The following is a 26292-nucleotide window of genomic DNA, read 5'->3' as shown; positions in this document are numbered from 1 at the left end:
AGAGCGTCTCTAGGTGGGGGAGGCATCAAGTGTCATATTTGAGGCTAATCTATTTTTATTTTGAATATATTATTTTGGTTAAAAGTGGGTCTCTTTAGTTTTTTAAATTATTAAAACTTTGTTTTGCCTAACAAAAAGTGGCGAGAGTTACTTTAAAAAAAAAGAGCTGTTCTTCAGTGCGCGAGATGTATTGTGTGCAGGTTATGTAGGCCTTTGGATCAGTACTTCTGCCGTCCTATACACCCGCACCCCCTAGTATGAGTGGCTGTGATTTCACAGCGCACCATACGCCTTGCGCACAGAAGATTTAGCCAAAAAAAAAACCCCACCCCACACTACCACTTTCGCCATAAGTTGAAAAAGTCAAAAAAAATAACCCACGCAACACTCCCACGCACCACATCCTCATCTGAAAAAGCAAATTTGTCTCCACGGATGTGGATGTGGCTAGACACTTGATGTCTCTATGTTTAATTACTTCTACCTAGAGATGGTTTTTGCCGAAATTCTGAATGGTGGAGGCAAATTGACAGTTGATGCCTCCACCTAGAGATGCTCTAAGAGGTATAAAGAGACCTTTTCGAGTTTTGGCTATGTTTGGTAATAAGAGAGCAGTATGCAGTTGTCTATTGAAATTTAAAAAAAAATGAAAGTTGATCTTTATAATTGTGTAGGATTCATGGGAGAAAACGTCTCAACATACTGTTAAGTGGGAGGGGAAACAAACAAGTTCCGTTGTCAATAGAGAACTGGCTTTCAGTCTTTTGTGTTGACAGTTGAAACTCTAATACGGAGATAGTTAACTGCTAACTTTCTTTTTATGAATTTTTTTTCCTGATAAAGGTTATTATTATTACTATTATTGTCTAATCCATTACATATTCCTAGCATATGTGATACAAAGTTTGGAGGAGAGTTCAACCAGAAAGACATTAGTGGCGTGAGAAAGGGTAGTGAATTCAGGGATTGGTTAGGAAAAGGATTTGCAAAAGCATGGGGGAATTGCATTATTGCAAGTTTGCAACTACAAAATATAGTGTATACACTAGAGTTGCAGAAAAGAACTTCTGCCCTTCTATATCATTTCCTGGTGTAACGCATTTGAATTTCGTTCGATGCAAAGAACATTTTAACCCGCCCTGTTGGGTGTTTGTTTCTTAATTAAACTCCCCACTCGTTCATACATCGAATACAATGCATGATATAGTTTACCAAATGTTCAAAAAGGCAAAGGAACGCCTATGTGGTTAGCTAATCATTTGCAAAGGTAAACTCAGATGCTTAAAAATGAAGGAGCCTGAACGATGATATACTTTTTGCTTCCCATGAAAACAACCATAAAGAACAAAGATCCCGGATCTATTAAAAAATGTACTCATTCCAAAACAGTAACCTGGAACCGAGTTAGTAATAAGTCTCGAAAAAATTACACGTTCAACACACTTGTATGGAAACCAAATTTGGATTCCCGATCGAAGATAACAAATAAAACTGTCACTAGACGCCCAAAAAAAGCCCCGTCACTGGACTGGTAAAAAAAGCAACGTCGGTTATTCAACCCTGCATCTATGTATCATGTATAAATTCCAGCAAGGTCTTATTAAGTAAATTAGGAATCATCATTTGGAACATCTATGTAAGCTCAAAGTGATGGAACAACATATAACATTTTGTACATTATTGTTTGAAGCAAATCAAAACAAGTAGTCAATTTGATGTTGAAGAATGGAGATGTTTTCCTTTATCAGAGATTTATGTGTTTCTACAACTTGTGCGAGTTCCTGGGGCAGATCCTTTGCTTCTGGCATTGTCTCACACAGTAGCACAGAATACATATACATGGGAGACAGAAGTTTCACTCAGTAACTATCTACTGTGGAATCCTTTTGTGTTTTTGGTCTTGAAAGAACAAGTGTTTCAAGGTAATTTAGAATACATGCATCTCTCCTGCATCGAACAGACACAATTTATTAGGAAAGACAAATACATAAATGTGACTATGTGAGCAACTTCTTTCACTAGGAAGAGCAATCCAGCACGTATTTTGATGTTCTATGCCACTTTTGGTAGCATAGCAGCTTTACCTTTGTTATTAAAGTTCAGCTTCAGAGGCTTTGAGGCTTAAGGCTCAATAAATAAATAAGAAATCGAGTTTGATGAGGGAATTTGGGATTTCTAATTGAATGAGGTGTTTTGATGCTCAAAACAAAACCTAATGTCAAAAAACTATTTAATCTTTAAAAAAGTTAAACAGGGGGCTAAGTGTCAAAAACTGGAAAACAAAATGGAAAAACAATAAAAACATGTGAGGCTTAAGCCTCAAGGCACTAAATAAGAGGCTTAGAAACCTCTTGCGCTTAAGCCTCGATGCATTTTATTAAACCTTTTATACAGCAATGCCGTGAATCTGAAGAAACTGTGCATCATTTAGTAGTAGACTAGTTAGATCCCTATAACCTTACAACGTTCTTTATTAAGAACCAAATTTGCACAGCTATGGACAAAAGGTATGTGTCAAAGACCACTTACAGTTTCAATGGAAGGCTTATCATTGCTAGCCTCAGTTAAGCACAAGCCACCAGCAGTTTTCTGCTCCGCCTCAGCAACCTAAAACAATGTAATCCAAATAAAAGTGAATATCAAATCTAAACTACTTTAAAATCCACAACCCTCATCTACAGTTCCACAAGTGATTTTTTTTTTATGTATCTCTAAATCTCTTGGTCATTTTTTGTCTTACAAGATTTTGTTTTGACTATTTTACCCCTGTTTTTTTTAGTAGATTGACGATATTACCGTTCTATGCTTTAAGCAAAACACACCACGTGTGTGCATCAATCTAGTTAAAATATAATTTTAATACACGTGTTTAACTTTAATGAAATTGCTTATATAGATGAAAGTATGAAACCTAGGGAACCATAAGAAGCAGTACCTTTTTCTTAAGTTCCACTAGTTATGGACTCTTAGATCATTGGATCAATAACAATAGTTATAATATACATAGGATGAATTCAACCGACCTTGATCAAAACACGGTCATTTATAGGCTTGAGATCATTGACTTCATCAGTCTCAAGAATACCCACAATGTCATCTTCCTTCAATAAAAGATGAGTTGATCCATAAAACTCGAAGTTCTGTCCCAGCATATTTTGAGTACACAATTTGGCTCCAATCTAGACAACAAGGGAAAAACAATATTAACAACAATACACAAACAAACAGTTCAAAGCATTGGAAAGGGCTATGAAATCACCTTTGACAGTAATTTCCAGCTTGTCCTTCCCGAGAGTCTTACCCTCCCCAACAGCAACGAGCTCACCTCCTTGTGGTTTTGATCGGGCTGTTGAAGGAAGCAAAATACCTCCTACAGTTTTCTCCTCAGCAGACTTGATCTTAACAAGGACTTTGTCCCCCAAGGGCTTGAGTGTACTGCACAGCTGAAAAAGCAACGAGGATGAACAATGTAACCAAATGAGAAAGAAGAACTTTAACTCACAGGTTTGCAGGTGAACAAGTCACTGGCTTACTGATCAATCGGTTATTCTGGGATGAAGTCCTTGTAATTAAGTTCGATCTTTGGAATGTGGGAATTGGTGGTCCAGCTTTCTCTTTTTCTGCAGCGTTCTTCCAGAATTGGACAATTACGAATTTCCAGTCGTTGAAGCATGGGGAGATGCTTTAAATCTTCTGGCGTGAAGTCAAGGAATTTACAATTATAAAAGCCCAATGTTTGAATTGCTCTAAATCTCTAATAATCTATACGTCTAAACCGACCTGAAATTGCAGAAATTAAATTATAAATCAGTGACTAAAGGAACTCAAAAAATCCAGTGACAAATTTTCATTAAAATGGAATTTAATCAAGAATTGGGTATCAAACTGAATTGGATTGGTGAACTAGTCTGTGTGAACTCAATTGATTATTAAGATAAGCATCTGTCCATACTTGAGGTAGATTTTCATGCTGATTGGGTCCTTCTCCTTTTCCAGGAATTTAATATGTATTTCGTAATATTCTTCCAACTTCTCCATCATCCATTTTAGTAGAGACATATTCAATCCAATTCTAAAAACAACTTTATCTCAAATAATCTGGCTAGATAGCATAAAGTTTTCAATCCTTCTTGACAAAAGTAGACAATGAAAGAAAACAACTTCTAAAGGGAGTAAGAGATGGATAAAGTCATTATCTGCATCAAATATCTAAATATCCCAGAGGTGTATAAAGCCAATTTCACTTTCAATTTTGGACATAGTAGTCTGATTTGAAATATTTGTTTGTTTTCTATCTTTTCACTTCACAATCCACTTTTCTTAGAAAAAACCAAATCAAATCAGCAAGAACTTTAAACATCAAATCTAGTGTAGGTTTTATGGTTACTACATGCATAAAAATCTCCACTTTAAGAGCTAATCAAACAGTTCACATAGAATCAATCATCTAAATATCAACATGCAATAAGAATTCATGTTAAAACAAACATCAAATGATCCAAAAACGAACTGTTAAAAGAAACTTAACCGAGATTGACAACAAGAGATCTTGAACGAAAGAGAAGGTCGGAGAGTTATTCTTCTCAACTCTTAGCCCTTGGGAGTAAACTATAATTACAAACTAAACCAACATTTTGCTCTAAATCCGTAACCGGTGCCCAGTTGCTTGTTTTTAATATATAGTGGGTTAGGATGGTCCTACCCCCTAAAATGGGTAGGATGCTATCTCTATGTTTCCATCTAGCATTTCTCAAAAAAAAAATGGGAAAAGAATAAAAACATGTGAGGCTTATCCAAGGCTTATCCTATACCATGACCTTAAACATCAGATTCAGGACCTGATGAGCGCTAGCCAATGAAAGGACTACCTTTCTTGGACATGTCTAGCATTCTTGACTCATCAAAAGTACTTGGACATTGTGCTTTCCCGGGACAATGAAATCGACCAAATCCAATAAGCCTCAAGGCGCTAAATAAAAGGCTTAAGGCACCTCTTGAGGCTTAAGCCTCAATGCATTTTATTAAACCTTTTATACAGCAATGCCATAGATATGAAGAAACTGTGCATCATTAAGTAGTAGACTAGTTAGAACCCTATAACCTCAGGACGTTCATTATTAAGAACCAAATTTGGACAACTACGTACAAAAGGTATGTCAAAGACCACTTACAGTTCCAATGGAAGGCTTATCCTTGCTAGCCTCAGTTAAGAACAAGCCACCAGCAGTTTTATTTGACTTCATCAGTCTCAAGAATACCCACAATGTCATCTTCCTTCAATAAAAGATGAGTTGATCCATAAAACTCGAGTTCTGTCCCAGCATATTTTGAGTACACAATTTGCGCTCCAGTCTAGACAACAAGGGAAAAAACAATATTAACAACAATACACAAACAAACAGTTTAGAGCATTGGAAAGGGCTATGAAATCAGCTTGACAGTAATTTCCAGCTTGTTCTTCCCAAGAGTCTTACCCTCCCCAACAGCAACGACCTCACCTCCTTTTGGTTTTGATCGGGCTGTGGAAGGAAGCAAAATACCTCCTACAGTTTTCTCCTCTGCAGACTTGAAAAAGCAACGAGGACGAGCAATGTAACCTAATGAGAAAGAAGAACTTAAACTCACAGGTTTGCACATTTTCCCGAGGAAGCAGCTACAGATAAAATGCAAAACTTTATTGACACAAATTCCAAAAACAAATCCTCAACAAATCATTTCTTTCTCTTAATCTTATTTTCCAAAAACCAAACGGCCAAGAATAAACAGAAATGTAGATAAAATACTGAATAAATCTTATTTCTCTTAATCTTATTTTCCAAAAAACAACCCATTCATATCTTATCTAAAACAAACATTTGTGCACTAATCTCATGTCATTAATTTTTTTTGAAGTAGTGAGAGATTTGAGGATTGGGTTGGTTGGTGTTTGGAGAAATGAGGGATTTTGAAAATCATAAAATCAATTACCTGTTGGGGTTGGGCTGATGCATGATTCTTCTTTGCAGCTGATCAATCATTTTGAAATGAAGTGACGACTGTGTAGACCCATAGATAGAGAAAGAGTGAAGATTTGGGTAGTCATTTTCGTTGTGATCGGGGGAACCAATTCCACTGATTAGCAGCGGCAATATAGACTTTGAAAGAAAACCTGTATTCTGCCATAATTCCAGCTTTTCGAGGAGGGGAGGAAGGCAAGGTTGCCTCCCCGTCAGTTGTGGACAATTATATATCTTTAGACTTCTGAGTGCGGGAGAAAACAAGTAGTGCGGCACCACCTTCAACTTAGGGCAAATAGAGATCTGCAATACCTGAAGACAGGGCATGATGAAACCTTCTCCACCTTCTTCATCTCTTCTTATTGGAAGCTTTATTTCATCCCCCTGTTCCTCCCACTCCGGCAAGTTAGACAATGTAAGGCTCTTTAATGCTGGGAACACTGCAACTTCTTGAGCGCTAAGAGTAACATTATCATCAATTTGGAAAAGCTTAAGGCCACGTAGATTAAGTTCTTCCAGAGATTTTAGCTTCCCGAGGCCTGGTGGTAACATTTGCAATTTCACCAAATTTTGCACAGTCAATTTGCGAAGCTTTGGAAAAATCTCCACGCCTCTTCGAAACGGCAGATGCCACTCCTCCAACTCTCTCATAGACCAAATCTGAAGCGTATGTAACTTCGGGAACACTACTACCGATTGTACTGAATCTTCACCACCAGTAGAAGTACCATCAGTACTTCCCAGTCCATAAAACTCGCATCCGATGCGTTTCACTGAGCCCAGCCCCCGTAATTGAAGGTGTTCAAGGTTTTGAAGTCTCCCCAAAGCGGGCAATTCCGAGCATTGATTGCAGTTTCTCAGTTCCAGTTTCACCAGATTGGGTAAATATGTATTAATGCTTGCCATCCACAACGGAAAATTATTCCCTCCGTAACCTTCTATCTCCAACACTGCCAAGTTTGTATGCGGCTGGAGACCATCCAAAACACTCTCTATTCTTTTTCTCTTTTCTTCTCCTGCAGCAGCATAATGTCTTCCTTCATAAAACGACAAAACCAAGGACCGCAGCTTTTCTTTTTTCTTTAGTTCTGCCGCTTTTGAGTCCGCCACTTGTCCCAATCCCTCTATTCTTAGTTCTCCTTGTATATGGTCTAGAAGTTTTAACTCTCCAATCTGGCATCCTTTTCCACCATCACGATCCAATACGACTTTACTTAATGTTCTAAGGCAGCTCAATCTCTCCAAACCACGCGGGAAATAACTCAACTCATAAGTTCCTTCAAGTTCGAGATGTCTGAGATTAAGTAATTTTCCAATTCCTTCAGGTAGTTTCCTAAGAGATCTACACCCATTTAGTTTCAACGTCTGTAAATTAAATAGATTACATACTGTTTCAGGTAATTTCTTCATATCCATTCCAGACAAGTTGAGGAGTCTCAGATGTAACAATCTGTCCACCTCATGTGGAAGTTTTCCACGATAAAAGCCATCCAAGTCCAATACCCGAAGGCATGTCATCTGACGTATAATTAATTTAGGATGTGCACCAGAGACATTTGCTACACCCAAATGACGGATCTTGATGTCAATAGCGGATTCACTCTTGGCGAGATATTGGGCAAAATCATGCACAAGGTCATGCATCTTGCAATCAATGACGTTGCCTTCAGTGTCTTTTTTAAAGTCTTGGAACAAAGAGCGCATCGCGAGATCATTAAAAAAGTTTGTACCCACTTTCTCCAGATCTTTTGAGCTATCATAGCCCAAAACACCTTGCGCCATCCAAAGCTTGACCAATTCATCTTTATCTATTTCCGCATCATCTTGAAAGACAGCACAGTATAAAAAACATCGCTTCAAATGTGAAGGCAATGCATAATAACTTAATAAAAGAGAAGGTAAAAAGCCATGCTCATCTTCCGCCATTACTTCCCATATGTCACTTGCCAGTACATCTTCCCATTCTTGTACGGATCCTTTAATGCGCATAAGACTTGCTACAATCTTTACCGCTAAAGGGACACCCTTACACTTCCGAGCAATTTTTTCTCCAATTTCTTCAAACTTTTTGAGATCTACTTGTCTTTCCCTGAAAGCTATATGTTTAAAGAATGACCAACTATCTTCATCAGACAATTCCCCCATCCTACGTATATAGATGGAGCCCATCTTCTTTGCAATGTTCTCATCTCGTGTGGTAATTATTATTCTGCTTCCATGTGCACCGCCATTCAGTGAGACCTTCAACTTGCTCCAAATCTCTAGATCATAGGTCCATATGTCATCTAGCACAAGAAGAAACTTCTTTCCTTGTACGGATTCAGACAAACTTCTATGCAGATCTTGCCACGCTACAGTACTCGGGACATCACCAGTAGCTTCTTTAATAATAGATTTGGCCACCCTTTCGAGATCAAAAGGCTCTGAGACACAAACCCACATCCGTTTTTCAAAGCTGTTCATCACTTGCTCTTCTTTGAGGATTAGTTGCGCAAGTGTTGTCTTGCCGAAACCGCCAGTACCAACTATGGAGATGAGTGGAACATGTGAATCTTGATGACTACTCTCACTTAGTAACATGGTTACAATATTATTTTTATCATCAACACGACCATAGACCTCAGATACATCAATGAAAGAGCTTGTTACTGGTCGAGCTTCTTCACGACTTTGCCTTTCAGTGAGATGTAGAGCTTTATTTTTAACAATCCGATCTAGTCTTTCGTTTATGTCCCTCATCTTACTACCAACGCCATGGCGTACAACAACACTTTTTAAACAAGAAAATTGGGAAAACAAGCAAGAACGAACCTTCTCACTGACAGGAGCATCAAGTTGTTGGATCTGTGAGCTGAGATTTCGGGTTTTCCACTCGTCCAATACATCGTCAGCATCATAGGAGATGCTTGTGAGTTGTTTTAACCAAACCTTCACTGCTTCGTTCTTGACTTGCTTTTCCTCGGCATCCTCAAGCACTCCTCGGATATGAGTGAGTGTATCTTCGAGTTGTTCGCTTTCTTTACGTACACCCGCCAATAGATTCACCTCTGTTTGGAGGATAGAACGCAATTGCTCCAACACAACAGAGATCACTGCATCCGCCATAGTGATAAGTGATCAGGTAATGAATATCACAGAAACAGAAGACGCTCAATTTGCAAATGCAAGGGGTAAGGCTGCTCAGGTGCGTTAGCTCAATTTGCAAATGTAGTCCAAACACTTTCTGAGTAAACTGTATCCCACGACCCACCCAACCTTTGTCTCAAACACCAATAATTCACATAGGTGGGTCAAGAGATGTTTCTCGAATATGACTTTGTTCACACACTCTAAAATCAAAGACAGTCGCAATGACTTTGTAGAGAATAGCTGTTAAGTGACATTACCAACAGATTGAGACCACCAACGCTCCCAAGTCCCACCGCAACTTTAATGACAGGTACACCTTTTGCCTGGTAACCGAAAAATTACAATGCTACCACTGTCAATATATAGGAAACTTGGACATTACCTACTTACCTTGACCTTTCTGAGACCAGTATCACCTCAATGCCTGAGTCCACCTGGAACTATTTAGGAGTCCTAACTTCAAAGTGTATCCGAAGTGCATGAGGAGCCTCGTGGTGGAGTGTTGACTGGCATGCCAGTTTGAATTGGTCAGTACGTTGAGTCGCCTTGAGACATTATCCTTGTTTGGTGCGTGCTCAAGTACAGAATGTGCTCGACTGCTCGTATCCAAGAGCTGGAAAGACAAAACCAGATCAAAGGAGAATTAACGATAAAAGGGCTTGGGCATGTCTGCAATCAAAAGGATGCTGAACGATCCAATGATAAAAAGAGGATTGAGAAGCTAAATGTGTGGTGGTCAGGTGGTGATGATCAAGGTGGCCTTGATCCTTTGCATGAAAACATCAGCAGGGAGGTGTTAGAAGGACTTCATCCACATACGAACATACAAGAGTTTCAGATTCAGAGGTACCCAGGTGTTTTCTTACCTAGTTGGCTAGGGACTTCGAGGACACTTCCAAAGTTGATTTCTCTCTCGCTCTATCGCATGCCTAACGTGGAAGGATGGTTGTCAGTACATGCGCATCCACTCTCTACTTGCCTTTGTCTATTGAGGAATTAGCAGTGGAGAGATGCAATGAAGTGGATATGATTGTCTTCCAGAAGCACCGCTGCAGAACCTTACTTGTCTCCGGACTTTGGTCATTAAAACCTGCAAGATCCTGAAAATTCTTCCCACGAAGGCTTGAAAATCTCGCAACACTGAGGTTCATGAGGATTATATCCGGATCAATGCTAACGGGCCTCAAGACTCTAATACTTACTGGTTGTCACTGTTTGGAAGTTTCAGTGGTTGGTTTTCAGCTCCTCATTGCCTTTGGAATCTAGAATTTGAAAGATTTGGCTTGGGAGGGTGTACAACACATAGCTACTCTTCAATCTCTAAGAATTTGAGAGCGCAAGAATCTGAGTGTGTTGCCAGAATGTTTTTTTTTTGCTCAAGGATAATTGATTAGTAAATAAAATGAAAATGTTACAAAGATAGACTTACAGACAAGGACTAGGTTAGTAGCATTATCATTGCTAATACACCCATTACAACCAACTAATGCACTACCAGAATGGTTGCAACACCTACCACCTGCACTTTTATATTTTTAGATTATAGGTTGTCATCCTGATTTACACACAGGATGTAAGAGGCTTAAGGGCGAGGATTCATTCAAGTCGTCAATAAAGAAGCGTGATAGTCATTTGATGTGCAAATACTATATTGGATCTTAACTGTAGCATACTGTACAGGTTGTATGCTGAACCATTCACTTGTGATGAACAAGATACTCAGAGGCCTCACTTACAGCTTCAATTGTTTCTTCTTGGGTAGTGAAAAACTGAATAGCTTTAGAGGGTAATTGTACTCTAGGTTCAGCTTGGTTTTCTGGGTATAATTCTACAAATGAAAAATTATATTAAAAAAAAAAAAAAAAAAACCCACCCGTCTTCTATTTAATCTTTCTGCTGGTAGATTTTATGCTCGAACTTTGAATTTGTATCAAATAAATACTCATGATTGAATGCAGATGGATTTTTTGTTAAAGCTGGCATGTTCTTCCTAGATTGATTGCTAATTACTCTTTGATCTATAACAATGGCTTCAGATTTTCAAATTTCGTTCTGTTTAGCATTAGTTCCTAAAGATATACATTGTAAATGGAAATATAATTATTTACCAGAGAGCACAATTTTGGCAAGATGACTCTCTCCTCTACATAAGCTGATAAGCAGATGAACTGAGGATCAAGGGAATTTTCACACATTTGCATTTAGGCTCAGTTTCGAATCATATAACTTAAAAGCTATTGCATCTTAAAAAAATAGCCAAAGATAAACTGCACATCAGCACATACGGTTTTAAAAAATGCTAAGGTTAGTAACGACGGGCATGGTTAGGATGAAACTGTCTTTGCTGTAAGATATAGTAAGTTGGTGATCCCAAACTAATATATATGTATATAAGATGCACTGAGGAAGTGTCGGATTGACAATAACTGCACCTCTTTCGTCAAATTTGTTAACAGTAAGCCTTAAACGACCTTATTGTACAATGCCAGTACTACATTTTTGTGTAAAAAGACAAGGAGGATGATATGTTAATGATTAGACTATTCCTAAAGATAACGTTTTGAACACGATCATATTACTCAAAAATTGATTGTACAGACCGTAGTTAAAACAAACTCCCTACCAATTTTCAAGTCTTCTATACCTGGAGTACGCAGCACAAATCCCTCTCATCTAACTGTAAGACCTTCAAGCTATGTTGAACGCTATCTGCCAAACCACTAATATGTGCACTTTAGGTTTGTAATTAAACAAAAAAGCTGTCATCGGATCCAAGCAGAATCTGGGCTGAAGGCTACCATCAAGGTCTTTGTTGATTTGCTAAATAAGCATGGACATCTACCCAAAGTAACTTGAATGGTCATGGAACTCCACGAGGACTTCTTTCGCTAATGTTCTTCACGCACGTGCTCCTGAGGGGTATCGAACTGAGAAAAAGAAATAGCATCAGCCCTACATCAACCTCTTAACAAGGTCTAAAGGCTAGTCAACAAAGAGTACCTAACTACACTTTATCAACATTATTCTCATCAAAATTTCCGTCTACAAAAAAGAGTTTAGATGAGGGATAACCAACTCTAGGGAAATGAGTGAGACAAGGACAAGAGAGAGAAACTGTAGGTATATGTACAAGAAGATAAGAGAAAACATGAAATTGATAAGACTCCGTTTTTCACTTTTCTTTTGTGGAAAATAGACTCAATAAGAAATGTTTGGCCGTTTGGGTGACGGTAGATATCTGGATTTGTATGCATATATTTATATAGAAAAATCCTAAAGATCAAACCAAGAAATTAAGTTTACTGTTCTAACCGTTGGCCTGACTTAAACCGATCGTCAAAGTGTCCAACCATGTTTCCCATTTTTCAATGAATGGACCGATGCATATCAGAGCTCCCTCAGACAGGGTCCGACTACCAGTGCAATTATTATCCGTGAGCAGTAGCGAACTCCTGGTTTGACTAAAAACCACTTTGATGGCGTCTGTAACCCACCACCAACCCCCTCTGCTCAACCCTCCTCAACCATCTCTCCCTCCCACAAACCTATCTCTCTCTCTCTCTCTTTTCCACCCTCCACTCACGCCCCCACTGCTCGCATGCAGTTATCTAGTAAAACTTTGACTTCGCACATACAAGCATCGTTTCGAAGAAGTACCTGGTTTGAACCTCAATGTCAACATTTTGAACTGTTTTATAAAAATAAAACGCATACATTACATGCATCAACCACATAGACCGAGGAAGATACATAGCACCTTAGGACCGAACTCGCTCCTTAGCAGCTTCACACCACAAGATTTTTCTAGATTCACGTAGCGGTTAAGCCAAGATGTCACACCACAAGATTTTTCTAGATTCACCTAGCGGTTAAGCCAAGATGGTTGTGTAGTGAATCTAGGAAAATCTTAGGAGCGAGTTCGGTCGTAAGCGCTATGGACCAAAGTTTTTCTCCCTTAGCTTGCCGCTGCACCACTTTCGTTTCTCAAATAGTCTTCTGCTCAACAAATTTTGAAGTGAATCTACGGGGATTGATTGGAGAAATTCTCTTCATATTTGTGAAGTCCCCAACAGAGATCTCTATTTTAAAGGCCTGCATTCAACATATTCTATGACATGTATACCAGTTTTGTCAAGCGTGATGAGCTTAAAGCCTTCAAGTCTTTGTACCAGTAAAATCTCCGCCCAGGATGCAGAAGTGACTTCAGAAAGGAAGAATCTAGTATACATTGCCGTAAGTTGAATTTCCAAGAAATCCACGCTACACACAGGCACAGGAGTACAGGACACTCTCTTTCAATAGTCAATAATATTATGTACATGCAACTCTAGTAAGGCAGTCATTGTGTTTGCTCACCTCTGCATCCTTCTCTGACCTGCAATTGGAAGGACACCACCCATTATACCAGTCACAGTTATTTGAGTATCTTGACCTTTGCAATATTCAGGTATGGAACAAATGATGCTGAGAAGCAAAATAGCAGTCAGAACAAACTGCCGATTCTGTGATACATATATAAATAAACACATATATAAAACGTTATTTGAACATTTTGCCTAACCTCCCTAAAGCGCACCACTTAAACTATTTTCTTTATGGAGTTAACTCACATAGCACACAGGATGTCATTCCATGATCACAAAACAGAAACGGCACTAAATCCTAAACCAACAAACTCTCGATTTAATGTCAGTCACCTGAAGTTAGAGCGCATTACCCAAAGATATAGACAAAGATTGGGTAAAGTTGATGATCCTACCCGGTAAAAGTTGATATACCTACACAAAATCTGAAGATGGGATACGCATGCGCTTAAGAAAGGTGCCAATCTGCATGGATAACTTTGAGAAGGTTATCACAATTTCAGGTCACCTGTTCAATGAATATGAGATACAAGTTGGTCTATAGAGATTGAATACCCTTGGAGCCATATGCAGCCTGTCTAGCTGCAAAACAAACTTTCACAAAATCGAATTCTAATTTCTAAGCTATGTTACATTGACACACTATTTCAAAAATAATTTGTGTCAGATACGTATCTACGTGTCCGTGTCGGACACACACGGACACATTGTATGTATACCTCAATTTTTTATATTTTGCCGTGTCAGACCCTTCGTATCTATAGGAGGGATTTCCCACTTTTGTCTGGACAACAAGTGGAAGGGAAATACCTCATGGCTATGCGCCCTCATTATAAAACAAGGATTACCGGATCAGTTATGGTAATAGGTGCTTGTCACGTGACGAACCGCCTCTGAGTAGAAGTGTTCTCCGAGTCATTAGGAACTGATTTAGATAGTTCTTGAACTAAAGGAAACATGGGAGAGCGGTTCTCGATGATAAAGAAGGAAACTTTGAAACATATCCTGAGGATTGTCTCTTAAGGACAACCTTCTATTTAAAGAAGGGTTGGCCCGATTAAAGAGGAAACTCATATCGGAGAGGATGCTGTCCAGATCCAGACTTCCAAAGAGAGTGGATTCTTAATAGGGAAATAGAGTCCTAGGAATGGAAGGAACTCGCTTTAAGCGAGGTAAACCCTAATCCTAGGATTCTTAGCTCTCTCCTATAAAAAGGAGAGAGATCCACCTCGATAAACTACACGTTTTAGGGTTTGATTCTTCCACAATTGGAGAGATACATAGGCAATCCTACACGTTTTAGTACATCGGTTCAACCCAAGCATCATCATCATCATCTCTTCTCCTTTACAGATCACAACCCTCTAGTCCTGCATCACATGATCCAGTAGAGGATCGTGGGACTCAGAAAAACCCCTACAATATTCGTGTCAGAAATGGACATGCGTCTGTGTCAATGTAATTTAGTTTCTAAGCAACACCACTGAAAAATAGGTGTATCCAATATTGCTGCCGCAGCAAACTCAAAACCAACATCTAGTAGGTGGAGTGACAATTTAACTAATGCCAAGTACATCCCTTTATTTACTAAGGTGTCGTTTGTTTTAGGTCTAAAACTAAGTACAAATCTAACTACTTAATGGGAGAAAAAGTATATAATAGCAGGACTTTACACAATGGAGAGCTTGTTGGATAGAAAACTCTCAACAAGAGAAAAATCTGACAAAACTTATTTATGTGGACATTGAGTTCGAGACAAGCCCATGGGTTGGTTGCATTAGGCACCCCTTTTCTTTTAGTTGGTTTATTTTATTTAGTTATTTGTCATGTCGCATGTCTTAATTGTTTTTGCTTTGGTGTCATCGTTAGCGGTGATCTCGTGTTGCCTTCTAGGTATAATACATGAAGTGCCTTCAAATCTTGCTTCGTCATTCTGTTCATGGAGGTCATCTATTTGATCGTAATAGTTTTCATCCCCATTTTTTAGGTTGCACATATCACCATGGTACATGCTATTAGGAGATATTTTCATTAAACAATCTAAGGACTTACCCTCATAGGGATTTTCTTCCACGGGTACCTCTTTGATCTCTTTTAAAATGTGATGTTGCTTCTGTGCTATGGCCTTAAGAGTAGGAGTTAAATCAGGCCGGCTCCATAGATATAGTAGCGGCGGTTTTACGTTCCATTGCTCAATCTGGTTATCATTCACATCAATGGATCCAGGCAAGTAAAAGGACTGCAAAAAGATGCAAATGTCAGTAACCACAAATGGGTAATATGACAGTAAAAAATGCAACTATAATTATACGAAAAAAGACTACATGATGACTCAAACAATACCTTGCCGGAAAGTTTCTCACCATCCTCCCAAACCAAATCATAATTCTCTGGGCTGTTAGCAATAAGATAATGTAAGTTCTACATACGAGAGAGAGAGAGAGAGAGCACTACCTTTTTGTTCCCTGCGGAACAATAAGAATGAGGAGCTTTGGCTTAAACTCGAGAGCCTTCCTGATGAACTGGTTTGCAAGTTGTGCATTAACCCCAAAAGGAGGATTAAGACCCATGATCTACTCATAAAGGAAGAACAAAAATATGGTAAAGCTCTGAATCCTGCTACATGGGGGTAAATTTAACTTGCTGAAACTGGTGGAATATAAAAAAGACAAACTATTAATTTCTTACTAATTTCGACCCAGTAGTATGCAATTCACTGGGCTTGACCGTCATCCAATCTCTTTGCTCAAAGCTAAAATCATTCTGCAGGAAAAGATTGCCCAAGAATTAAATATCAATGGCTGGTTAGAGTAACAATGTAAAAGAAATATACTACCTTTGGCTGAAAAAGATCAAATTTTTTGAAATAGCAGTTTTTTCCAGTTTCATCAAGCTTTTTCTTCAATAAGCAACTGAAGTCATTAGCACCACAGCAGAAATCCACTATCTGTGAAGGAAATGGTAAAAGTTATATAAATGATTTCTTTTGAATTTTTACTCAAGTAAATGGTGAGCTCTATATTTATAAGGATTAAGGAGCACTATATCCATGATGAGCAGATAACGCTGGCCAGTTGAAACCCGATTAGATAAATACATAAATCAAAGTCCATTGCTAGAGTTCAACACAGAATTGCAAACTATACCAATAACAGGGAGATGGCTGAAGTGCACAACTTAAGAACAACAATAAAATGATAAATGAATTCTTAGATAATAATAGTAATTAGCATGGATGAATAAAACCCAGTCCGGACATACACAAATCTATAAATTATGAATATCGACCCAATTAAGAAAATATAAATTGCTAGCACTCCTTAGCACAGTTGTTCTACACTTTGAATCAAAAAATACTCCTCATTGTCGCAATTGGACTCTGCCTAGATGCAGTCATCATCCTGAAAACCGAAAAACCGATCTTCGCAACTCAAAATTTTCATGGCGGGAATCAGGAGTATGAGAGCTAAAGGGGAGGGGGGCTCATGACTTCTTGAAGGAGTATAATGGCGGTTATAATTCAAGTCACGAGTTTTTCTAATCATGCTACTTCAATTTATGAAAGCTCCAGTAATTGGGTGGCGACTACTCTCTTCTACCTATTCTTAATAATCAACCAACAGCTTGCAGCTCCCACACCAAAATGATGATTTGTTGGTGAAAGCAAACAACAAGAATATCAATTAACCAATAAAATCAACACCTAAAACTGGGGTTTCAACAATCAGACTAGAACAAACCCAATTCTCTTAAGCAAACAATCGATAACAACCAATTTGCAAAGGAGGTTTTAAGGCCTTGTAGCAAGACAACTCCTAATTCTAATTGAAAACTTGAAACTCCGATACGAAACCGTCCAACTCCTATTCTTAATTAATTTAAAAAACTAAAAAGAGAAGCTACGAAATAAATAATAAATTTATTAACTATAAAATATACAAATTAAAAAAAATAATAAGTTAGTCTTGGGGATTTTTTGAGTTAACCCCTCATAAGTGTGTAGCTGTTTTTACTTAACCCGCATTTCCAAAACCAATTGACTTTGTCCCCCACTCTATGAATTTTCTGTTACCCAAACGGTGGAATTTAGCATATTGCCAACTTCCTTATGAAATATCCATTGGGGTTCTTATACACCCTCAAATTTAAGCATCGAAATTGGGTTTACCAAATTTATTTAGTTCAGTCAAACAAAGAGAATATGTTTCTCTAAGAGCATTTGCAATGCAGGTGATAGAGGGGGGGAAGTGATAACTATCACCTTGTTTCCTCCAAAAGTGCTGTGCAATGCTGGGTGATAAACTCGGTGATAGTTTTCCCGAGTTCAAAACAAGGTGAAACCAACCACCGAAGTTTATCATCGACTTGTTAACCCGACGGGATGTTGGATTCCGTCTGGATTACAAAACTCACCAGACGGAATCCAACATCCCGTCCGGAGTCCTAACGGCTACCAACGGTCAAAAAGTCAGAACGGTCAAAAAACGGTCAAAATAAAAAACTTTGGTATATATACAACATTTGTTTCATTTCAACTCACACTTCCAACAATCATATATCATATTTCTTCTTCTTTAAAATCGGTTCTTAAAAACCAAATATCAAATGGCATCAACTCAAGCATCTCAAGCAAGTGGTAGCACTCAAGCAAAAGCGCGAGCTCACTTTAGCATGTCCGATGATCAAGCTCTATGTCTTGCTTGGATAAAATTAGTGAAGACTCTATTGTTGGTGCTTTCCAAAATGCAAAAGGATTTTGGAATCGTGTAACAAACGAGTTCAATCAAGCACGGGTCGGATAGGTCTCCGATTCAATTAGCGGAAGGTGGAAATATATTTCAAAAATGATGAACAAATTTGTTGCAATTGTGAATGCGTGGAGGCTCGACATGCAAGTGGTACAACAATACAAAGCCGGTAATTACAAACGTTGTCAATTTGGAATTTATTGATTATCTTAGTCTTAGTCTAATTATTTCCGCCTTCGCCTAATTATCTTAGTGTATTTATTATTTCCATTTTAGTCTTAGTCTAATTATTATCTTAGTCTAATTATTATTGCAGTTTAATTATCTTAGTCCTAGTGATTATTTTAGTCTAATTACCACCATTTTTTTTATAGTTGTCCGAGGCAAGGATGACGCACCAACTACAAGAAAAAAAATCGCTTTTTCACTTGATCATTGTTACGTTATACTCAAGGATAATCCAAAGTGGAGTAACGTTTTTTGAGGCAAGGTCAAGCTTTCCCACAAAGGGAAAAGGTCGCAAAAATGATGGTGAAGATTCAACTTCTAATTCACCAAGTGTTGGTGGAGTTGAATTGGAGGGTTCTCAAGAAATAGAGCGTCCAAAAGAAATGGAGCGCCTCTTGGATCAAGAAAGCCAAGTCCAAAAGGAACCAAGAAAAATCATTTGGTATGTTGGAGGGTTACTTTACACGTTTAGAGGATACATTTGCACGGGATGCAAATGAAACACAAAAATGCTTAGAACTTAGGGAAAGGGAACTTGCATATGGTCAAATAACTGTGATGGTAAGAGAAGAAAAAAATCGGATTCAAGCAGAAAAAAATCAGGTTCAATTGGAAAAAAATCAGCTTCAAAAGATGCAATACGAAGCTAAGATTTTAGCGACCGATACAAGTGTCCTCCATCTCGATACCGCTTTTATAATCGAGCAACAACAAGCTGAAATACGTACTGAATGTGCAAGGGCTAGAGGTGGTTCTAGCTCTAACTAAGCTTATGTATTTTAATTATCTAGTATTTTATTTTAATTAAAGCACTATGTATTTTAATTAATGCACTATGTATTTTAATTTCAATCGTCTTTTTAATTAATGCACTATGTATTTTAATTTCATTGTATTTTTTAATTAATGAACTATGTATTTTTATCTAACTGTTTTTTTAATTAATGCACTATGTATGTTCTGTCCAATATAATTATTTTCATAGAAATACAATTACCAATCAAATTAAAATACATTGTAATATAGTTCATTAAAATACAACCGATTAAATACGTTGGAACTACATAGGAAATACATTAGGAAATACATTAGGAAATACATAGGAAATACGCTGGAACTTAATAGTTCACGTTAGGAAATACATAGGAAATACATAGGAAATACGTTGGAACTTAATAGTTCACGTTAGGAAATACATAGGAAATACATTTTCATTTCCATTTTAATTTTAAGCCTCCTTCTCCCCTCATCCGATCCGACCAATTTGGATCATAAATTGGTACCGGATCTGCTGTTTTCTTCAATGCCACCCAATTAAAAACATGTTCAACTAAGTCCTTTTGAAGATTAGTATGTGTAACTTCATTTCGATCTTATTTCTTGCTTCAATCATCCGATAGACAAAATGAAAACCATCATCTTCCGAAAGAGCGCAGTATTGTTTCTTTCCTCCTCGACCTTTCCAATTCCAAACTCCACTTTCACGTTCATTCTCAACAATCATATTATGCATTATAATGCATGCCTTCATTATATCTCCAAGAACAACAACACTATGACAACGCGTAGAAGCCTTAACAATATGCCATCGTGCCTGCAAAACTCCAAACGTCCTTTCAACATCCTTTCTTGCAGCTTCTTGACGTTGAGTAAAGATCTTTTCATGCTTATTTCTTGGATAACGAATGGCTTGAACAAATGTGCCCCATTTTGGGTAAATACCATCGCTAAGATAATATCCCATATCATAGTCATTACCATTCACATTAAATGCAATGCACAGAGCCTCACCTTGCTCTAATGATTCAAAAAACATGAGAACGATGAAGCACGCAATGTCATTATCACTAACCCGGTAGGCAAGAAGCAATGCCGTGATCCAACAATGTTTGTCCGCAACGGCTTCAAGTATCAAAGTTGGTTCCTTCTTGTACCCTACATGTGTTCCAAAATCATCCACTTGGGCAATTCTTCCACACCCAAAGGCATACAACATGATCCAAGCATTCCCCGAAAACCCCTTTGCTGCATTTTCAGCTAATATCCTAGCAAAGTTGTCGCCTTCACTTGGTCGCCTCAAGTACTCTTCCTCAAACGCCGCGGATAATTGCCTTGCACCAACGCTTCATAGATACATTTGTTTGGAATCTCCAATTTGTAAATACTCATCCGTTGAATCGAAGAACAACCGGATGCTAATTGTGCAACCGCAGCTAGTCCCTTTTGTAACCCGTAAATTGCTTGCCGTAATCCAATCCATCCACCTTTGTCTTTAAAGTAATCGTCGAATGATGCAACAAGATGCAACATATACATAAAAGCTCTCTTTGTCATCCTCAGACCTTCGCCTAAACTTATGAGGAGGCCACCTACAAGGTGTTGTGAAGTAATCCCTCATTATCTTTTGTTTAATCGAAATCACCACCATCTCTAAACGTGTACTCTCCTCGGCCGCATTGCATCCACCGCTTTGTCCAGATCCACATCTTCAATTTCAATGGCTGCTGAGTCATTAATGCCCCAAAGAGTGGATAATAACTCGCAACCTCCTCCTCCTCCTTCCTTCATCATATCATTATGCTCATCTCTTACTCTTTTCCATGTAGTCATCTTCGCTAGAAGTACCGTAAGATCGACCGGTGAAACCGTAAGATCTAACTATTACTACTAGATCCTCCCCATAACCTTTGGTTATATGTAATTCTTTCTTCTCTAGACATTTTTCCTATTTTTAGCTTGGTTGTGGGGAAGAAGATGGCTATGTTGTTTGTTTGATATAAAAGATAGAAGAGTAAAACGAAATATGAAAGGTAAGGTCACATATGATAAGGTCACATGTGATACTTTGATTTTGGTCCACTTACCAATTGACAACACATTTTATTAGATTTTTGTTCACTCTCCAAGTGACAACACATTGTATCCAAATGTCTATCCATGTACCCTCAATAATTCCAAATGGGCCACCATCCCCATCCATAATTGCATTGTTTGGAATAGTAAAATGTGCAGTGAGGAGGGCTAAAAACGGGCGGGATGTTACATTCGCCTCGGTCTAAAACCGTGACGGATGTTACATTCCGCCTCCGTATCCCCATACACTATTCCCGCCGAACCTCGCCGAACCAAACCACCGCGAAAATGAGTGATATTCCAAACTAAAAATTTGTCATTTCAACAATGACAGAAATGAGTGAAACAAATGTGAAACGAAATAAACGAATGTTCCATTTTTGAAACATACTGAACTTATAAGTTTTAATTTTTTGGCCATAACCTCATTTGTTTTATTGACATATTCATATAAAACCTGCTAATATACTTTGAAAATAATAAAGAAGACAAACAACAATCATGAACAACACCCAAGTCTAACACGTAAACTTCGGTAAAAAAACTAACTTATAATTTCTTAAAAAAAATGACATAACCTCCTTTGTTTAATGACATATTCATATCCAAACTCATCAAAGAAAACCTGCTAATCAAAAAATTCATTACAAACAACAATCCCAAACGCCATAAGACAAGTAATGGCGCGGCTATTACAAACTACAAAAAAAAATCTCTCGAGACCTCCTCCCCCTAATGAAGGCCCGGGTCAAGAGCTCTCCCCCTACGCCGTTGTCGCCTCTGCGGTTGAGCTTGAGCTTGAGGTACTCCACTTCCAAAGATTCTCCAACTCTTGCACACGCCTCAAGCTGCAAAGTTCGACACGCTTCTTCTTGTAAGTACTCAAACTGCGACGAGAGGACTCCATGAAGGACTCACGCATGGCATAAGTGAGAGCAGAAGTTAAGGAGCTCGACCTTACTTCATCCCGCTTAACAAAACAAATGCAAGTTAGGGGTTATAGTGAATACTAATAATAACAAATCATAAATAAATTCAAATCATACTAACCTCGGCTAAACGCTCGAATCAGACCGACAAATCTGCTACCATCTGCGGCATCTACCGGGTGGAATAGGTATTCTCATATCTTGCCCCCGAAAGTAATCATGCTCCAATGCCAAAGGTCATCATCATCAAATATCCGTGGAGTTCTTTCGCGGATCTGAATATCATGAAACACCCCTGGCCGTGGATCAGTGGCAACTCCACTCCTCCTCTGAAATGAATGTCGGGCCTCAATGCTCCGGTAACCCCTTCAAAATTGGTGCCCCGGTATAACGCACCTAGCAAGAGACCTCGACCAACCCTCTTCCAATATAAGTCATAGTCGCTCGTAAAACCGAAAGCGATCGTCGCCACTCATTTGGGTTTGCTCTATAGTGTGAAAGAACAAAGCAGAAGAATATCGAGGTCTGTCATATCCATAGGGTGGTGGGTAAGGTATAACAATCTCTCCGGATACTTTGCCGCCAATATCCGTCCCCCAAGGTACCATGCAAAGATCGACCCTATAAGTATCATTCGGCCACGAGAAAGAAACCTTGCTCTATGACACATATATGATAGTTCACGGTTTCGGTGTTCTCTCGAACATCCGGAATATCCGCATAAGGGGTCCGAAAGATGAAGGACTCGCCCGTGGTTGCCACTCAATTCGACTAGCTCCTAAAAGCTCAATCTGGCGGCCGAAGTGTTATGAATATTATGTGATAGGTCCCCATACCCCCTCACCACGATGAAGCCCCCATGCTTGAATACGTGGAATCAGGTCATGAGTCTCATCCTCTTCCAACCTCTTCAACACAGGATGCATCACACGAAAATGCTCGTACCACCAATACTGTCATCAATAGATAAAATACAATATCAATATATATATAAACATGTCAACATTAATAATTAGATAAATAAATGAAATGAAACAATAACTTAATAAATAAGACTTACCGGTATAATCCAAACAAAGCCGCACAAATTGCCTTTAGCGGCTTTCGTCTCAACTCCGAGGTCTAGCCAGCGGTAAAGGTATGCTAAGATGGATTGACCCCTACCATAATCCCACATCCCTCTACGCCCCGAGATAAATACCCATCCACCCGATACGTAAATAACTATCGGCATATCCAAATAATACCGCACCAACAAAGTAGAAGAGGAAGGCACGTGACATACTGTGGATCGACTCCTCACCAATATGATAGTCTTTCGGCTTCTCCTTGAGTCTATTCAAATATCTCGAAGTAAACCAACTCATATTTATAGCTCCTCCCTTAAACTGCTCAGCCGATAATCTCAAAAACTCGTCTTGCTCATCATCTTCAACCAAATCAAAACCTTCAAAGAAACTCATCGCCGTAGTAAAAACCTCTAAAGTTTCATCAAAAGGAACGGCATCTCCATAACCAATTGGGATACCCGTGAGCATTGTGAAATCAAGAGGGGTAATCCCAAGCTCACCCCATGGGAAATGAAATGTGTGGGTAGTTGGCCACCACCGCTCAACTATCCCAAACAACAACGCCTGATCATTTTGTCCCAAATTAGAATTAAAAAAACTTCCAAATGGTGTGGCGGATATAATATCGGTAACCGTGACAAAATTAGGATCCGTTTTTGATTTCATACAACGCCACCACGACACAACATTTGAAAGTGCACAACGCACTTTCCATAAGTGTACTTCCTACATTCAACAAACACGCAATACGATATAATTCAAACTAAAATAAACTAATATAAACTAATACAAATTCAAACTAAAATAAACTAATATAAACTAATACAAATTCAAACTAAAATAATACGACAAATTCAAACTAAAATAAACTAATATAAACTAATACAAATTCAAACTAAAATAATACGACAAATTCAAACTAAAATAAACTAATATAAACTAATACAAATTCAAACTAAAATAATACGACAAATTCAAACAACAACAAACTTGATATAAACTAACATAAATAATAATAATTAACTTAAAAAAAAAATCAAAAACTTACTTGAGATTCCGCCACTCGATTTGCTACGTGTCGGACCGATGTTGACGCTAATGGTGGGTGGTCCTCGATTTCACAACGCGGTGGAAAATTAAACCCAAGTTCAATTTCGTCCTCCTCGCCCACATTACGCGTTCTCGACGACGATCCTTTTTGCCCCTTTTTTTTGGAAATTTTGACATTTCCAAACCATCGGAATGCTCTTTGATGTGGTGAGGTTGGTGGGGATGGGTTGGGGGTGGAGAAGTCATTATGAATGGAAATTTGTGTTCAAAGGTTGTGAATGGAGGCTACAAAATCGGAATTTTGGCTGGAAATGAAGTGAAAATGGAGCCTGTTCGCGTCTATTGGTATTGAGCCATCAGACGGGATGTTACATTCCGTCTCGTATAAAAAAACTCTAGACGGAATCTAACATCCCGTCTGAGATGTTTTTTATCACCTTTGCATTGTACAGCTTCACCTTGTTTATCACCGGGTTGGTGATAGAGGGGGTGAAAAGTGAGGAGGTGGCGGTGATAGAGGGGGTGAAAGTTATGACTTGCATTGCAAATGCTCTAATACTTGGTCTTGTTGCATTAGCACAAGTTTTTGTGATTAGATCATCCATTTTTGCTTGCCGCTTCAATGTTGTTAGTACTTGCTGTCCAAGACACTCCCAAAAATATGGCTAGAAAGAAAACATAGTCAAACCACCAAAATGGCTAGCCTTTCAGTCAATTCCTCTCATTCTTCTTCCTCCTTATTCCTTAATTTATCATCTTCTTCGTTTTGAATGAAATGGATAAATTTGGTAATCACAAATTTGATGCCTAAATTTGGGGGTGCAAAGTTAAATGATATTGGAAATGAGCAATTAAGTCAAAGCACTACACACTGATGGGGATCGACTCAAAAAAAAAACCCCTTCATCAAAAATTAATCTTTATTCACGTTTTGCATCAGTGAATCGAGGAACTGAAGAAGATTGCAGAGCTCCAAGTAGGGTCCCATGAATCTTGTCCAAATATTGTTGGCTAGGATACGTGGGTACAACATGGATAGGGCATATAGACATGGTGTGTAATAAGGGTCCGAAGACCACCATCCAAGACCGATCAATGAAGGGACACCAACAATCATCTAACAACATTCTCAGAACCAAATGTAATCAAATGTAACTGATTTGTAACAGCATAACAACTCTGTAACTAATTGTAACTACTTGCTTTGTAGATAGTAGTATAAATAGGAACATTTCTGTAAGTAGTAAGTGTAATGAAAATCATTTTATGATGGTATCAGAGCCAAATACACCTCACGGTGCTAATTGATCCAAAAACAGTTTTGAGATTCATCAATTTTCTTCAAATCAATTCATAAAACCTTTCAATGACAAGATCAAATCATACAAATTTACCTTCTTCAAACCCTAATTTGATTGTTAATGGAGTTGAAAATCAAATCACTCCTCAACTTAATGAAAATAAGATCACTGATCATCAAGTCAATGCCGCTGTTAATATTCCAGCATCTCAAATCAATATTGCTGCTGCTTCTATTCCAGCAAATCTTCAAGAACAAGTTCAAGAACAATTTCAAAGCTTCAACAACATGACTTCAAATTCAGCAAGTTTTTCACAAAACTCACAACAAAATCAAGCTCCTTTAACCTTCTTTCTGCCAAATCCAGGTTATTATCAAGGTTTCAATTCTATTAATGGTTTTCAAACCTCAAATCCAAATCAGAACTACAACTTTACAAGCTTCAATGCTCCAATGGCGGTTCCACCATCAAGCAACTCTTATTCGTTTCAGAACATCTCAAATATGGTTCCATTAAAGCTAAAGCGAGATAATTATCTCATGTGGAAGCAAGTCTTCATGCCTATACTCAAAACACATGATTTGATGGGTTTAATTGAAGGTACTGATGTTTGTCCCCCTAAAT

At 38.3% G+C, this 26292-nt stretch overlaps 2 protein-coding genes across 10 annotated transcripts in view; both read right to left on the bottom strand.

The window, feature by feature from the left end:
* Positions 1-1340: 1340 nt before the first annotated feature.
* Positions 1341-11495, bottom strand: LOC147512463 (disease resistance protein RGA2-like). 9 transcript variants are annotated; one of them, XM_086595455.1, is made up of 5 exons: positions 5968-11495; positions 3260-3443; positions 3024-3179; positions 2530-2607; positions 1341-1947 (listed from the first exon to the last, which is right to left on the bottom strand). In XM_086595455.1, the coding sequence occupies exons 1-2, from the start codon at positions 9099-9101 to the stop codon at positions 3371-3373; spliced, it is 3207 nt and encodes a 1068-aa protein (XP_086451581.1). In that variant the 5' UTR covers positions 9102-11495; the 3' UTR covers positions 1341-1947; positions 2530-2607; positions 3024-3179; positions 3260-3370. The 9 variants fall into 9 exon arrangements, with proteins under 9 accessions (XP_086451581.1, XP_086451580.1, XP_086451584.1 ...); XM_086595454.1 differs by lacking the exons at positions 1341-1947; positions 2530-2607; positions 3024-3179; positions 3260-3443 and adding exons at positions 5256-5352; positions 5475-5597; XM_086595458.1 differs by lacking the exons at positions 1341-1947; positions 2530-2607; positions 3024-3179; positions 3260-3443 and adding exons at positions 5256-5352; positions 5475-5565.
* A 46-nt stretch (positions 11496-11541) lies between these two features.
* The window catches only part of LOC147512462 (protein ENHANCED DOWNY MILDEW 2-like), a 24362-nt gene continuing 9611 nt past the window's right edge, over positions 11542-26292 (bottom strand). Inside the window, exons 7-15 of the mRNA XM_086599625.1 lie at positions 16326-16436; positions 16178-16252; positions 15944-16062; positions 15833-15884; positions 15542-15728; positions 13482-13500; positions 12883-13385; positions 12438-12782; positions 11542-12052 (exon numbers count right to left, since the gene is read on the bottom strand). Of these exons, the coding sequence (XP_086455751.1) occupies positions 13205-13385; positions 13482-13500; positions 15542-15728; positions 15833-15884; positions 15944-16062; positions 16178-16252; positions 16326-16436 (744 nt within the window). The 3' untranslated portion in view covers positions 11542-12052; positions 12438-12782; positions 12883-13204. The remainder of the gene's footprint in view (positions 12053-12437; positions 12783-12882; positions 13386-13481; positions 13501-15541; positions 15729-15832; positions 15885-15943; positions 16063-16177; positions 16253-16325; positions 16437-26292) is intronic.

The sequence above is a fragment of the Coptis chinensis genome, chromosome 3 (genome assembly GCF_015680905.1).
Source record: "Coptis chinensis isolate HL-2020 chromosome 3, ASM1568090v1, whole genome shotgun sequence".
In the NCBI taxonomy this organism is placed as follows: domain Eukaryota; kingdom Viridiplantae; phylum Streptophyta; class Magnoliopsida; order Ranunculales; family Ranunculaceae; genus Coptis; species Coptis chinensis.
Note: the sequence above shows the minus strand (reverse complement) of the source record. Positions and strands in the feature narration are given on the sequence as shown.